A 17,125-nucleotide genomic window follows, 5' to 3' on the forward strand; every position below is an offset into this window, starting at 1 on the left:
AATGAATAAATTTAGTAATTTCAACAGTAGATATCACGAGTCAATTGAAGATAGAGCACCATGGAAAATCTGGAAGCACTGGATGGCCTTTTCGTCCAATTGTGGGACTCTTCAGCAATGCGCATCTACGGCCTCGTCCTGCGAGGTTCGAGCCGAAGACTTATCAGTCTGGCGAGTGAACGCTTAACCCCCAAACCACTGAGCCGGCATCCAACGGTGTTAATAGTTAACTACAACTAATCCACGAAATTGAGCGACACATCCACCATTGTCATCAGTGAGTTATTATCTCTCAACAGACCCTATTGAACTCCACTGGTCACCGTATGCAATTTATTCAGAAAATGTATGTTATTAAGTAACTGAAATTAATTAACATGTAACCATGATCTAGGGTTTTTTAAATTTCAGTTGACATTTACTATTCAGACAACTTTTGACAGATATGTTATTTTCAAGTAGTGAACAATCTAATAGAGTTATAAGGAATTAACATCAGTATATGAGAGCCTATTTGGATATTTGAAGATCGTCACTTATGTTTTGTTGATAATCACAAGGAGTAGCTAGGACTAGTTTTAGTAATAACCTACTATCCAGGCTAACAACACTCAGTTCAAAGTATACACATGAAGTGTTGATACGATCAATCAGCGTGATATAGTTAAAGGAATCTGAGCTTTTGAAAAAATAAAAAAATCAAATGATTTCTCATTGTTCATAACTTAATTACACTTAAAAAACAAGTGATACGTAAGTGTAATAGGAAAATTATGTGAATGAGAGATAATATTAAGTGTATGGCCATGAATGTGAGAGGATTTCACTTACCGGAACAATATTGTAGTTAGAACTCATATTGTTAATAACAGTGTCAACACTTCAACTGATGAATGATCGGGAGTGAAATAGTTGAGTTTGTCAACTACTTCACTTATCTTAGAAGTCGCATCACTCCTGATGGGCTGGTGTCGAACGAAATCTCGATATGGATTCAGAAAGCTCATGAGGCCTTTACCAACTTCCATCACTTTTGGTATAGGCAAGATATCTACCTTCCAACCAAAGGAAGAGCAGTTGTTCTTTCTATAAAACATTGTCCGTGAAAGTAGACGTGCGTAAGCTTCAGGTTTTTGACCATAAATGTCTTTAAAGTATTGCTCTTGTATCATGGAACGACCGGATGTATAAAGTGGAACTTAAATATGGTTTGCCGGGCAAAAGTGACAAATCAATCAATAAAGCACTGAATCTTCATCATCTGAGGTGGTATGATGCCTACTTAACTACAGTCAATCTCGATGCACTTCCTTAGCTGATATAGGAGTATGTCAGAAACAGACTAGAGGAGACCATATCCCAAAGTGGTATTAGTCCAAGAAATTATAGGTTTTCGGTCAGAGAAGTGTTGCCAGACTGAGGCTACTTAGATGCTTTCCGCAAGATAATCTCAGTGAGTGGTTGAAAATGTTGTGTGATGTAACTTAAAATCAATCACAATGCCACAGGTACACTTTTGATCTCCTTATAAAACAAAAGCCCCAGTATTTCTTATCTTGCTCAGTGCCTTTCTAACTTTGTTCTCAATGTTTAGTCATTCTCATAACAATAACTACTAAATTATTACGACCCGTTTGGTGTTTGTCTTGTGAATTTCATTTAGTCTTACTAATATATCATGTTAACTTGTACTGATACATATTTGAGCCAGGCTCTACATTGTTTATAACTGATGACTGACTGAATACAGGATGTTAATTCGGGTCATTTATGATATGATCAGTAGTAAGATTTATGTTCAAAGTAAAAAGTTTATTTCATATTAGCTAAGCTTCATAGTGTTCATAACAAACAGTAAACTTTGTAGCCAATATCATTTAAGATGAAATGTGCAGTTCTTTCATTCTGTTTGTTAATAATTATACTTTGATATCCCTAAACTTATTGCAGTAATGAGGATTCTACTGCCTACTCAAAACTAATTACTACGTATCCAAGTGAAACATCCCATATTCTAAAAAAGTGATTTATTATCAAAATATTTATCTGTTAAATGATTGGAATAAATTGATAAAATCATTACAAAATGCTCAAACATTTCTTTCAGATTTATTGATTAATTCATTGATTGATTGATTGATTAAAAATTGATTAGAAAGAGTCAGTAACTAAATTGTACTTTTTGCCAGAACCGAAATGAGGGAAACAAAAGACATGTGAAAAATGCACTGCATAACGACAATTTATAAGAAAAGGAATAAATGACAAAACGATTCCATCAAACAAACAAAAAAATATACAACTAAAGGGAATAGATTAGAATAATTGATTTGTCTATTATATTATTACATAATATATATATATATATATATATATATATGTATTGGATACATTCTCATTGTTGTTTGTATAGAATATGTTACCCTATTTCTATCAATGCCTGTTTGTTCATTTTCTTCCCATCTTTCTCATTGGTAAAATATGACGATGTGTAGGTGGATGAATAGAACGTGTGTGTGTGTGTGTGAGTGAGAGAGAGAGAGAGGGAGAAAGAGTAATAAATAACTAATCATATCGAGTAAACAAATAGATTTGCTTGTATGTAATATCACTTCATATATACATTCTGTGCGTCCGTATTCTTTTGAGGGTAGGCGAAATAGATAGAACTAACAACTTATCAACTAACTAACTATCTAGAGCTCAGAGAAACAATATTATAAAATAAATAAATAAAATAGAGAAAATAGAAAACAAAAAAAAAGAAAAATTTCAGAAGAATACAGGAAAAAAATTGATCGATTGTACTCATATTATGGTCAATAGTTTATGTTCTGTCTCATATTTTCTTTAATCATCTAATAAGTTAAAACATTATACAATTCAATTCATTTTCATTATCATTGATATTACTGTCAAGGTCATCATAATTATTTATAATAATAATAATAATAATAATAATAATAATAGTAAAGTTTAATGATTTTGTCAAAAGAGAAATGTTTTAATTCATCTCATGCATGAATTATCCATTAGAGTAACCAATGGGAGAATCAAAACATGTTTATAAATGCGATGATTAGCATTACTATTCGTCTAAATGTATGCTCTTTTCCTTTATAATGATAATAATAATAATAATATACTTAGATTATATTACAGAATCCCGTAACTACGCCCTAAACTATCAATATAAATAACAAATATCAGAAGTTTGTAAATTTAAAGGAATTAATTAGCAGTTTTTGCCAAATGGATATAGCTCGATTCTCATAACACCACCCCAGCCCACCCCACCCCAAAAACACATAAACTCTACAAAGATATCTTTTTTTATTTAATATACAGTCTGTACATTCATTACATAATCTAAGCAATAACTATACATCATTACTACTATTATCAGTATTTCATTCTTTGGATGTATAACTTGTTAAAATAATGATGAATATATCATTATTAATTAATTATAAGCCAATTATTCTATTATATAATGAATTTTCAATGAAATCTGTGGAGACTACATGAATTAATTCGTATGATTATGCAATGAAAATTCCTACTCTTAATTTTTCACCATTTACATGTAAATATATCTATTCATAAATTATCCCATCCTTATATTATATAGAGATAGATAGATAGATTGATTGATTGATAACAATAATATATAAAATGGATAATATACCAGATCTATCACATTTAACTCCAGAAGAAAGAAAAATTATTGAAGATGTAATGAATAGACAAAAACAAGAGGAGGCTAAAGATTCACAACTAGTTAGGTATGTTATTATATATTATATATTATTAAACTATATGAATTATTTATAATTTCTAATGAAATGAGTAACTTAGTGGATTAAAATAATGAATTTTATAACTGATGGATTCATATAAGCAAAGATGGATGATGGCTAGAAATGGAATCTGGAAGATGCGTTTCGTTCTATTCGGATATACATGCATCCCAAAGTTGATCTTCATTGCTGGACTCGAATCCAGTATCTTTCAACTCAATCACTATCGCATTATCTACTTAGCTACTGGGCTCTGATAGCTACTAGCTTGTGAAATGTAGTGAAGTTTAAATTCATTTTGTATTGTCTGTTTGAAACTTTGCATTGATGTTTAGGACTGCAATTGTTTGGTACATATGCTAATAAGAGACTGATCAACTGCAGTCCTAAACACAAACGAGAAAATTCAAACATACAATACAAAATGAATTAAAGGATCAACAATTTGAATTCAGTCACCATGACATCATTTTGAGTATTCAAGGTTAGTATCACTGGTTCTCATGCGGAAAACAATTAATAAGCCAAGTACAAGAGTTTGCAACACATTACGGTGTTATAGTTAACCTTATCTATTTACATAAAGTGAAATAATTTGAAGAAAATATTCTCTTTACAAGGAATTTGTGCTTACATTCATAGTGACCAATAGATTTGTAATAAGCTTACTTGGTCAATATTTTCTTAGCAAGGTTGTTTTCTATGGGATGAAGTTGCCGACCCCACGCCCAACCCTCCTCCTTTACCCGGGCTTGCGACAGGCAAGATAATTTTATATGAACAAATTATACCGCTTTCAAAAATAAGACTATCTGGGAGAAAATGTCTCTTCCATTTGAGACGACATGTTGTACCAGTACATAGAGTTATTCAATTATGTTTAATAGAATAAACTAGATGTGAATTATTCAAAACGTCTGTGAAATATTTTCAAGACCAAAATTTTTATGCTTAATCCATCAAATAGTAACTTAAACGTTTTTAAGACGAAATACTTTATTAAGAAGTATATGAAACGTACATCGCAGAAATATTCGTTTTAGATCACTCAGTAGTTTAGTAGGTAACACTATGAACGACCTTTGAGTAACACCAGAGTGACCTAGAAAATGTCCACCTATTTACTAGGAATAATTAAGAGTACCAAACCGATCTGAGGAACTAGAATTATGAATTACAGTCGATGGTTATGGTTAGGAATTAGATTTATGGTTTTCATAACAAACTGACACTATCTATAATGCTAAAAAATTATTTAACCAGATGTATGAATGAATTTCGCGCCAAAATCCAAGACTTGTTATTTTATATTTGATTGGTTCGTTCATAAATTATAGTCTTGCTATTGAAAAGTTTCAAATAAAATGTAATACACATCCTTGTTTCTACTGTTAGCCACTACTTAAAATATAGCTTTTAATTACAGCATTATTATGTTTTTCGTTTAGTAATTTTAATTTGTTTTAACTGAACGAAAACTGATATTACTCGATGCGAAGGAGAGGGCATAGCTGCGAGACGAAAATTTACTAAAAACCAAAAGTAGATCTAAGCTACATCTGAATATAATGATTATTATATTTTATTTGCAGTGATTAACAGTTAAATTTTACATCTACCTTCAATCATTGGTTCCACGTGTTCTTTGGTCTGCCTCTTTTGATTTTGTCTTGAGGACTCCATTTCAGGGCATGCCTTGTGATATTCGTGCAGACAAAGATGATGAGAGAGTCCGCCTTGTCCGATGTAGTGTTTTTCTTAGTTCGAACAATTTATTTTCTAGATGAAGTTCGGTTTCTCTTCTTTTGTCATTTTGTCCTTTGGTTCGCATAGGGTTGACTGAAGTGATTTTTCTGGTTGGTATGCTATATGTATTCCAAACGGCTTCAACAATTTCGTTGTAATTTCTGATATCGCCTTTTACATATGGTAGGGTGATCTGTTTGTTGGTTTCTGTACTTGATTTTGTTTCTGCTGACTCGTCTGGTTGGTTTTTTTTCGCTGTTGATTGGGTAGCCGTTCTTTTGAAAGATAGTCTTTAGATATTTTCCTTAATTTTTACGCGCTGCAAGTGTTTTGCAGGTGTCTTGGCCCTCTTGAACAAAGTTTGTACGCAGTTAATTCTGTTCCTACTGCAACTGAGAATTCAGTCTGTGTAGGTCGGCTTCCGCTACGCTTGAGTCTCCAATTTTCCTGTGTCAGTTTTGGTAATTAATACATTCAAGAACGGTAGTTTGTTGTTTGACTCCTGTTCCATCGTGAACTTAATGTCATAAAAAAAACTGTTGATCAGATTATAGGTGTTTACCAGCTTCCTGGTTTTCGATAGGTTCAAATAAGATCATTGTATGAAGTAAACAACATATTAAACAACCTACACTAAAACTCTTACACTAATACCAATCATTTTCTCACTCATGATTAAATTCGAAAGGTAGTTCTTAAGTTCTAGAGAGAAACCATGATTTGTGGTGTTCAACCGTTTCATACGTTAGGCAAGTGTTGTCTCCCGACAATGTTTTACAGTAATACGAATTGATTGAATCACTGGATTCCGGCTCAGTGTCCTGAGGACACATTGCTTGCTGCAAAACATAAATGTCCAGAATGGGGTCATCTATCCTAAATGGTGAAGAATCCTAAACTATGGGAGGAAAGCTGTCCAGTATTTCATCATGTTTAACAACTCTAGTTGATATCACTTCCCATTCAATAGTTACATTGAAAATAAATATTATTAAAATTAGTTAAATTTTTCATTATCCTCAAAGTAAGAAACGACAATTTCATACTTTTACTCATCATCAATGTATTGACATTTATTGAAATACTGACTCAAATACACATTGTTTTTTAATAAACATACTATTTGTCATATCCCAATGAGTAGAAAATTGTATTTCTATCGTTTCGTGACTTGATGTAAGTCACTGCTTTAGTGTAAATAAAAAACCTTTTCTGTCCACTGACATTTTTTACGATCCCGCCCGCGGGACTCGAACCCAGGTACTTTGGTCTCGTGCGCGAACGCTTAACCTCTAGACCATTGAGCCGGCATTCAACCTCGGTAATGTCTTACCTCAACCAATCCACGAAGTTGAGCGACCAACTTCCATTGTACTGAGGTAGATACTTGTCTCTACCCGACATGGATCAGCTCCACTGGTCACTGCTTCTCATTAGGACTCCGAGAATTCTCTCACGAAGCTAGTCATTAGTGAGCACATGGTAATTACTAATAGGACGAAACGGCCATCTAGTACTCCCAGGTTTTCAATGGTGGTCTAATACCAACCGATTCATGATCTCAATCAAAAACAATTTCATTATGTCTAAGCTTCAATAATCGTTGAATTTCATGAGACAAGTTTATAAGGAGAAATGATACAAAATTGTGATCCATCTTGCTTATTGGTTAATTGACACAGGGTGACATAGATTGACTAGAATTCCGTTTGCTCGACAATCATCGGTTCATTCAAAATTGACAAAAAAACTTTCCATATGAGCGTTTATTAACTCTAAACATAAATCTAACGTTTTCTGTTTACTACCAACAACCTTCGAGTAAATAACAAATACGAATAGATCGACGTGTTTCTTTTCGAAATACCCAGTTAATTGATATATATCTATCACACAAAATAATTAATTCAATAACCAATCAGTTGCCCAATTCGTTTCATTGGACGCTCGGAGAAAATAAGTGGGAATCCTTGAGTCTAAGTTTGTTTGCATTCAGTAGTGATATATATCTAACTTTTAAAAAAACGCTTCGGTCAACACTAGAGGCAGGGGGTAAATAATTAAAATATATTAAGCAGAAAAATAATCATGGTTAAACGTAGCTATAGCCACAGTGCTTCTATAAAGATTTGTTTATGGACAAAATAAGTAGCATTTATGAAGTCTTCAGTTCAAGTCTTTTTTTAGTAAAATTTAATAACTCACCGTTATAATGAGGATATTTTCTGAACAGTGTTGAAAACATTGTAGTTTTTCTCTCATAAAGGTAAACATCATCCTAAACTATTGCAAAGTGTGGTTCATTGTAAAAGAGAACACATTTGTTTTTAGTGAAATAATTACTGTCATATTCCTATGAATAGTCTGTTGAAACCACATATAACTCCGTTTCGTCTCATTTTCAATCATAATTTACTTCTAGTCAGAAAAGCAAACAGACTAAACACAATAATATACTAAATAGCACAATTTAATTCAAAGAAATTGCCATCATTTGATCCTTTGAGATTGGTTAGAACTATTCTATTTTGGGTTACTCATATCTCTTATTAACCTATGATTGGTGAATTACATGAATTACATTACTAACCTTTATTAGTGTAAAATAAGTAGTATGTAAAGTGAAAATATGTTTTTCCATCAAAATGAAATAGAACAAAAATGCTTAAGCTGTTCGTGCCTCCAAAGATCACTTATTTGGGCACTGATTTGAACTACATACTGGGTTTGAGAAAATAAAATGCCCCTTAGGCTGTTTAACGTGACCTTGAACGACCTAAGAGAATGATAGTATTTCAATGTATACTTACTTGTAAACATCTATAGTTTATTACTATCTACACTCAAATTTGTTACTGATTATTAACTTTCTCAAAAGCTCAATAGACTTTTTTATGGATAAAAATGTACCAAGTTCGCAAATATTGTTGATGTTTCTATTGCATTAATCGTTTAAAGGGCTATATGATTCGATAAAATTACTGACTGGGTCAACATTCTATTTATGCTATTCAAGTGAACTGAAAAATGATGGCTTATAAAATGCTGATTTATACGATCGTCTACTGATCAGAATTAATTCATTATCGTAGTTATATTTGTAACTCATATAACGATCAATTTTGAAGTATGATCCGATGGGATATCATTGACTTTATCCGCCTTAAACGTCAGTTGAGATCTGCTGAAAGGAGGACTTAATTTAGAATAGATTAGATAATTTGCCAGTGCATATATATATATATATATATATATATATATATAGCGGAAATTTTGATCGTGCATTGTTTCATCGTTTAAATCTTCTTTCAAAGAACCAATATCCAAATAATTCTATTCTGATTAATCACCTTATGCACTGCTTAGAAACGGTACAGTTTTGTAGTTGTAATTTAGAGTTTACAATACTGAACAACATAAAAATGTCCAAACACAATTGATCTTCTCTTAAATAGATCCCTTACAAAGGATCAAAAATTTTTATGGACAGAAACACTTTTTAACACTTAACACGATAATATTGTAATGAATTAGGTCATTCACTTAATTTCATGTTTTAAAAGAATACTGTTTAAATGATTTCAGGCGTTGACATTTTTAGAAGAACATTACTGAATAAGTGTACTTTTATCTGAATAAAAACGTATCTAATATGATTCTATTACATTAAACTGAGTAGTATCAGAATGAGTGCTTGTATGATATTTTATTGAAACTACAAACAAAGATAACTCAACCTCTACTAATTTAGATAAGAATAATTATGGTACTTAAAAGATTATCTAGTTATATTTTGAGTGTCTAGTATCCCAGGTTACTTTTTTATTTGTTCTATTTGAAGCATTAAAAATTACGTAAACGATCAAATCGATACACTGTGGACGATTATAAAGGTATGTTTATATATATGGCTGATGTAACGATTGAAATTGTAAGCATGAACCAACTCTGTTGGCCTAGCTGGATCGTGAATGTACACCGATGAGTAGTCTTATGCCAAAAGGAAACAAGCGTCCAGTGTTTATTGATTTTTAAAAGTTTGCGGATTGATGTCAATCCGTGATAAGAAACATTCAATTTATACTAATACTACTACTATTAATACTAATACTTTCAACCGAAGAGTATGCATTTTCTTTGTGTTCCTAAAATAGATTATCACATTGGGTTTACAACACAATATTTTCTACTAAAATAGAATAATTTCATTATTTTTCCATCGCTTTATGATAGTTTGAATCACGAATTGACCGTCAAAAATCAAGAAGGATTGAAAAACGTCTTCATGCTAACTTGAGATGTCCTTACAAACCACAGATATGATACCAATAGAGACTGAATCCAATGGTTTTGGCTCTCAAGGTGATAGGGTTGCTTTTCGACATGTGATTTGATATCAAATGGTTCATATTACTAACTCTAATCAACAGGTTCTAGAGAAAAACTTGGTCATCTTGTTGATGACATTTATTGTTTTGAAATGATATCAGTTTCATCTTACAACTATTTGATAAGTTTATCGAAGCACAATATAACATTAGTAATACACTAGAGTTGTTGTGATACTCAACGTTTTATATTGCCCAGTAAATCAAATCACAAGATGATAGAGTCCATCAATGATAACTTCTCTTTACGTCAATCACTCTAATGATCTCCTCCAACCAATAATACAAACGAACGGAAATCCTAACTTTTATTGTTCTATCCATCACCTCCTTTACTAATGGCTAATCGAAACACGAAATCACCAAACCGATTTATCATTATATTGTTCTATAACTCAACACACATATTTATGTTTATCAATTAAAGGAACGCATAGAACCACACCAAAAATAAGAAATCACAATTTGTGCATAGCTAGGTCATATATGTTACAAAATCTAATTAAAGGTACAAAATTAATTCACTGTAAATTATGATATATCAAAATTTAATAAATTAACTGAATAAATACATAAAACTATACATCTAATAACTCTTTGTGGAATAGTTTTGAATGTTATACCTTTACCAATTAATCGCTCTCTATATCTAACAAGAGTAACGACATAATAAGTCATTCCATGTCTCAGTCCCTATTATGATACAATTCAGATTATAGAGATTGTCGAGTTTTTAATGAGATCAAAAACCGATCAATAGTAGATCATCATCGAACATCTAGAAACATTAGACGGCCGTTTCGTCAAAGTGTAGGAGTTCTCAGCAGTACACATCCACGATTCACCGCGTGATACTCGAACGTAGGATGTTCATTCTCATGCGCAAACTACTAAGTTCTAAACCACTGACCTGAAATCCAACAATTTTAATGTCTAACTTCAACCAGTCCACGATATTGCTCAACCATCTTACATTGTCTTCGGTGAGTAGCTCCCTCACACCCGACACGATTTAACTTCAGTGGATATACATTCTCTTTGGAACTCCGAGAATTCCTTCTCATAGCTAGTCACTATTGAGCATGTGATAACTATCGTGGATTATTTTACCTGGAAACTAACAAACTTAAAATCGATCAAGGGGAAAATGATTTTCTGTGTAACTATTCCAATGAATTATTTTAACATATCACTTAAGCCGGTAAGTATTGCCTTATGTGTTGCAACATATGAATAAATCGTCATGGTAAAATAATGTAGATGGTATCAATGATAAATGTTTATTGAGTCTAACATTGGTGAATAATTAACAGTTTACACGTTTGTAAATGAATAATAATTTAAGGAAAACGTGCAAAGAACATTTATTTAGGGGGGTTATTTTTGTAAATAATAATGTTTAATAAAATCGATGTGTTTCGTATCACTTAAAGTAGGTGTTAAAAATAACCAAAATATTGTGTTCTTGATTTTGATGGAGTTTTATTCTCTGAACTGGATGGTTTAGTTATGGAGCTTTCATCGTTCTTCTGAACGACATCATCAGCACAAACTTCAGATAGAAATGAAGTGTTAGAATTTCTCCATATGCGTTTCACAGCTTGGTTGTCTCCCAAAACAAAGAAGTAAACAATGACAAATTTAAGGTCAATAAGAACCAGTCAACGTCGAGGTGCACAAACTTTAGAAGTTTGTGCTCCACGACCAAACCATCCATCTCAGAGAACAAAACTCCATCAAAATCATCCACCTGAGCTACAAATCTTCTCCACCATCTTATTGTGTTCTTGAGTTTCACAGTCTATAATTAAACAAGGAATTGTTCATAGTTACATCCGTATCATAGACAGTTTGCGTATGGCATTAATTAAACTTGATTGAAAACTGTTAAAATGAAAATGGTTATAAGATGAATGATGCCTATTCATTAAATGGCTAATAAAAAATTTAAAAAGTGTTTTGATTGAGATCGTGGACCGATCGATGTTAGGTCACTGTTGAAGACCCGCAAACCTGGACGGCTATTTCGCCCTATTGTGGGACTCCTCAACAGTGCGCTTCCACGAACCCGCCTCACAAGATCCGAACCCAGGGCCTTTGGTCTCGAGCGCGAATGCTTAACCTCTACTAATCCACGAAATTGAGCGACACATCCACCATTGTCTTCAGTGAGTTACCATCTGATATTATTCAGCATATGCTCACTAGTGACTGGCTTCAAGAGGTATTTCATGGAGTTCTAGTGAGAAGTAGTGACTAGTGGAGTTCAACAGGGTCTGTTGTGAGATAGTAACTCACTGAAGACAATGGTGGATGTGTTGCTCGATTTTGTGGATTAGTTGAAGTTAGACATTTACACCGTTAAATGATGGCTCAGTGGTCTATAGGTTAAGCGTTCGCTCACGAGACACACAGGTCCTGGATTCGAATCTCATGAAGCAGGGTCGTGGGTGCGTATCGCTGAGAAGTCCTAAAATAGCATGAAACGGCCATCCAGTACTTCCAAGTTTTCCATAGCTGTCTATCTTTAATTGACTCATGATCTCAACTATTCAAACTACTACAATCCCCACAAAATCCCTTCTGATAATAAGCATTTTATTTAATGAGTTTTAAGTTATTGTAACTAATATTGTTTGTAATGTGTTTTGCTTACGTGCTAAATTTTCTGCTTCGATTAGCTCGTTTACTATCGTTCTGGATTATTATTATTATCATTATTTAACATTTTATAAATCAATTATATTGTTTTGTTTAATCACTATTACGTTATTTGTTGTAAAATAATAAGTTGCTTGTAGTTAATAAAAATAATTAGAGGCAATGAATAAGAAAGATTACTTAGTCAAGGTTCCATAATAGTTGGTGGATTATTTATGATCTTGAGGTAGCTAATACACTTGAAAGAATATGAACTTACACCACTCATTATCACAATGGACAGTACAGCTGAGATATCTTCAACACATTAGTTCCTTCAACATTATAGATATATCTTGTTAACAACATCTACTTTGAATTCACTTGGTATTGTTTATTTGAATCCTCTCATTGATACTTAGGACTACAATTGACCAATCTCTTATTGGCATATATGCATACTGTGTGTATTGTCTCGATATTGTAAACGGGCAATAATTTAAGGAAAATTTGCAAAGAACATTTATTTAGGGGTTATTTTCGTAAATAATAATGTTTAATAAAATTGATGTGTTTCGTGTCACTTAAAATATCGAGGCAATACGCACGGCATGCACATATGCTAATAAGAGACTGATCAATTGCAGTCTTAAATAACAATGGGAGGATTCAAATAAACAACACCAAGTGAATTTAGACATCACCTCATTCCAAAAGCTAGTGGCTATCAGGACACAGTAGGTAAGTGGATAATGCAATGGGTTCGAGTCCCTGAATGAACATCACTTCTGATTTGCAGGTACATTCAGCGAACGAATCCTAAATAGGACGAAACGTATATTCTGGATTCTACTGTTTGCCACTATCCATCTTTGCTTAGAATATCTATTTTGGTTTCATCATTTCAATAAACAACCAGTCGATGAAATTATTCTTCCCTAAATCCTTCTCCAACTATTATACAATAAACATTATGCACACTATATTGTTAAAATATTATAGCTTAATATTTACATTACAACTTGATCGATTGTAGTCAATCAACTACCAAAGGACTAGACATTCCATGATTCAATGAATACACTCATTACATTCTACAGATACACTTCTTTTTATGTTTTTTCCTTCTTTAAATGTTAATTAAACATTTCTTAGTTGTCATTTAATTATTCATGAAGGAGAGTTGAGAAGGGAAGGGAGAAAAAAAATACATAATTGATGCCGACAGAAACTAATTTCTTCCTCTTTTTGTGTGTGTGTGTGTGTGTTAAGGATAAACACAACACAATGATTGTTATCTTGTTATCATTTTTGTTTTGGAACTTTTTTCTATGTCTAAAGAAAAGAGAAGGAAAGAACTTAAAAAATCTATTTGAAATTTAATTATTGGTTTCATCATTTATTACACCAAAAGTTTTCTGAGTGTTTTTGTTGTTGTTGTTGTTGTCGTTGTTGTTGCTGGGTACAAAAAGAGCAAATTAAGAAATGAAGAGGGAGAGGTTGAAGATACTCACTTGTAATTTGAATGATGCACGCAAATGATAAAGGAAAATTACTAACAATATCAACTTTATTATTATTATTATTAACATCAATATGTCGATATATACTGAACGAGACTCGAAACTACATTCTGCTTGAATTTGTGTGTGTGTGTGTTTACGTGTAAATAAATTTAATTTAAATATTTTCCGTGTTTTGAGTAGTTGAATAAGCGTGTATTTATTCCTTTTTTTTAAAAAAACACATTTATCCATGAATTTACAAAGGAAGTAAATACAAACTAAAACGGATATTCAACACTTTATAAACATACATACTTACTTACGTACTTACTGATGCCTGTTATCCCCCGTCGAGGAGCATAGGCCAACCACCACCATTCTCTATTCATATCTGTTTCAGGTAGTTCTTTTCATTTATTTCCAGTTGTCATTCATCCTTTTCATGTCTGCTTCCAATTCTCGACACAGTGTGTTCTTTAATCTTCCTCTTTCCTTTTCCCTTCATAATTTCAAGTTAGCGCTTGTCTCGTGATGCAATTTGATGATTTCCGTAATGTATGTCCTATCCACCTCCATCGTCTTTTCCTAATTTCCTCTTCAGATGAAAGCTGGTTTTTTGTCTCCTACAGTAGACTGTTATTGATGGTATCCGACCAACGAACATTGAGTATCTCTCGTAGACAACTGTTTATGAATACCATACGAATAATAATGTAAACTTATAATACTCTACGTGAGATTAGTGACTAACTTCTAACGTCACTACCCTTAAGTTCATTAACTTCATTTTTGTATCTGTCACACAATCGGCAGACTATGAACAGTTCCAAAACTTCTAGTCAAAACACTGGAAGTTTGTATGAGTGAATAATAATAATAATAGTAACAAACAGAATAAAAAGGATTAAAACTATGAAATATGTGACTATACATTAGAACAGGCCGCAAACGGAATTTGTTTGTGGTATTTTTAATTGATTGGCATTAATTGAAGTACAACTGAACACTAGAGAATACATGACAGATGTTTTCTTTTTAGTATGAGACGACTCACTGTTACACACCCACAGCTTTGTAATCGATTGAACCTAAGATTTTCCGGTCTCTCATCAAACCCTCAGTAATCAGACAACTAATTCGTCATCCAGATGCATACATATCAAATGAAAATCAATTCATGGTATAGTTTGATTTTTATCTCTTTCTACTGATAATCATCATTTCACTCCAGACATGACTGAACTCCATTAATCACGACTTAATAGGTGTACACTGTTGAGAAGTCTTATACTGATTCAATACCATCTGGTGTTTAACGGTACCCGAAATGTAGTCATACTTCAGTAAATATCACTTAGAGATAAAAATTTGAAAATTTAACATAATCAGAAAGAATATAGAAATATGAATCAATAATTTTTGAATAAAAGGTCGACAGAGTTTGAAAGAACATTTTGTGATGTAAATCGATTTTCACTTAACGTTGTCCATCGATATCTATTTCATACATTTTTTGACCTGATAGCCTATTTTTTGGTTTACTAGGATTTCTAACTTAGTAATCTAAGGATATTGTACTCGACTCAAGAATTTAACATCCTAATTTGAACTCTCACTTTTACCAAATTGAGTAAACTGGCGAGGAATCCCACATTGCATCTATCTTTATTTAATTACTTTTCAACTGATGATAGTGTAGTGAACGAGAATACGAGTGAGGACAGTCGAATGTATTTGAATATAAAATTACAGAATCTCTAAGTAAAATCTGAGAACCATACAATAAATACTTCATTTGCAAAATGTCAATCAATTATCTAAGATTTCATTGTTCTTTTATTTCCATATCAACCACTCTCTGTTCTCGTTCTCTTTTCTTCGATCTTCTTAACCTTATGCAGCCAGGTACTTCACTTTCCATTGATGATGTATACTAAATATATCTGCCGACATCAGTAGCACACACCACAACAGTTTTTTATAAAATATCAACTTTAATATAATACAGATTGTTTAAAAATATAAAGTAGAGGTTGAATTTCTTTTCGGTAAAAAAAATTATGAATGTAGGATTTGTGTAGGTAGCATCTAGAACTTCAATGAGACTAATAATAATCGTGTGATTCGAGTCCATATCACTCAGTATCTTAGTTCAGAACATTGCTTGTAATAACAAAATACGTAACATTAGTTTCTATCCAGTGATTAATCTGTGTATATTACTGAGGATTTTTACCTGGGACGCAACCATTTCATTAAACTATCAAAAGTTAGTTAATCATTGAGATCATGAAGAGATTGATGTTAGACCACCATTAAAAACCTGGAAGCACTGGGCGGCCGTTTCGTCCTATTGTGGCAATCCTCCCACGATCCTGCTCGCGGGATTCGGACGCGTAACCTCTAAGCCACTGAGCCTGCATCCAACCACAGTAGCGTCTTACCATTATACTGAGGTAGATACCTGTCTCTACCCGACATGGATTAGCTCCACTGGTCATGGCTAGTTGGTTAATTCTTCATGACCAATAAATTGAAAGATATCAGTATAGAGTTGTGGAGATTGTTGAATTTTGATTGAGACCATGAACCGATCAATTTGCTCATTCGTGACTAGGTTCAAAAAGTTATTCTCAGAGTTCTAGTAAGAAGCCCTGACCAGTGGGGTTAAGCCGTATCGGGAGATGGTTGCGCAATATCGTGGACTGATTGAAGTTAGACATTATCACCGTTGGATAGCGGTTCAGTGATTTAGAGGTTAAGAGTTCGTGTGCAAGATCAAAGACCTCAGGTTTGAATCCCAATTGCAGGATCGTGGATGGGTATTGTTGAATAGTCCCTTACTAGGACGAAATGGCTGTCTAGTGCTTCCAAGTTTTCAATGGTGGTCTAACACTGGTCAATTCATGATCTCAGTCAAAGATGAAAGATCTTTTAATGTAACCGATGTTTATTTAATCATTTAACATAATTATAATTCAATTTCATATACTTATTATCATTACTTATATTCAATGTTTTCTAACTTAATTATATTAAAATGAAT

General features: G+C 32.7%; 1 protein-coding gene across 1 annotated transcript in view; it reads left to right on the forward strand.

Moving 5' to 3' along the window:
* Positions 1–2,876: 2,876 nt before the first annotated feature.
* The window catches only part of RIMS2_2 (Regulating synaptic membrane exocytosis protein 2), a 44,655-nt gene continuing 30,406 nt past the window's right edge, over positions 2,877–17,125 (forward strand). The window contains exon 1 of the mRNA XM_051208522.1: positions 2,877–3,785. Coding sequence (XP_051075402.1) covers positions 3,676–3,785 — 110 coding nt within the window. The 5' untranslated portion in view covers positions 2,877–3,675. The remainder of the gene's footprint in view (positions 3,786–17,125) is intronic.

Source organism: Schistosoma haematobium, chromosome 1 (assembly GCF_000699445.3).
Source record: "Schistosoma haematobium chromosome 1, whole genome shotgun sequence".
In the NCBI taxonomy this organism is placed as follows: Eukaryota; Metazoa; Platyhelminthes; class Trematoda; order Strigeidida; family Schistosomatidae; genus Schistosoma; species Schistosoma haematobium.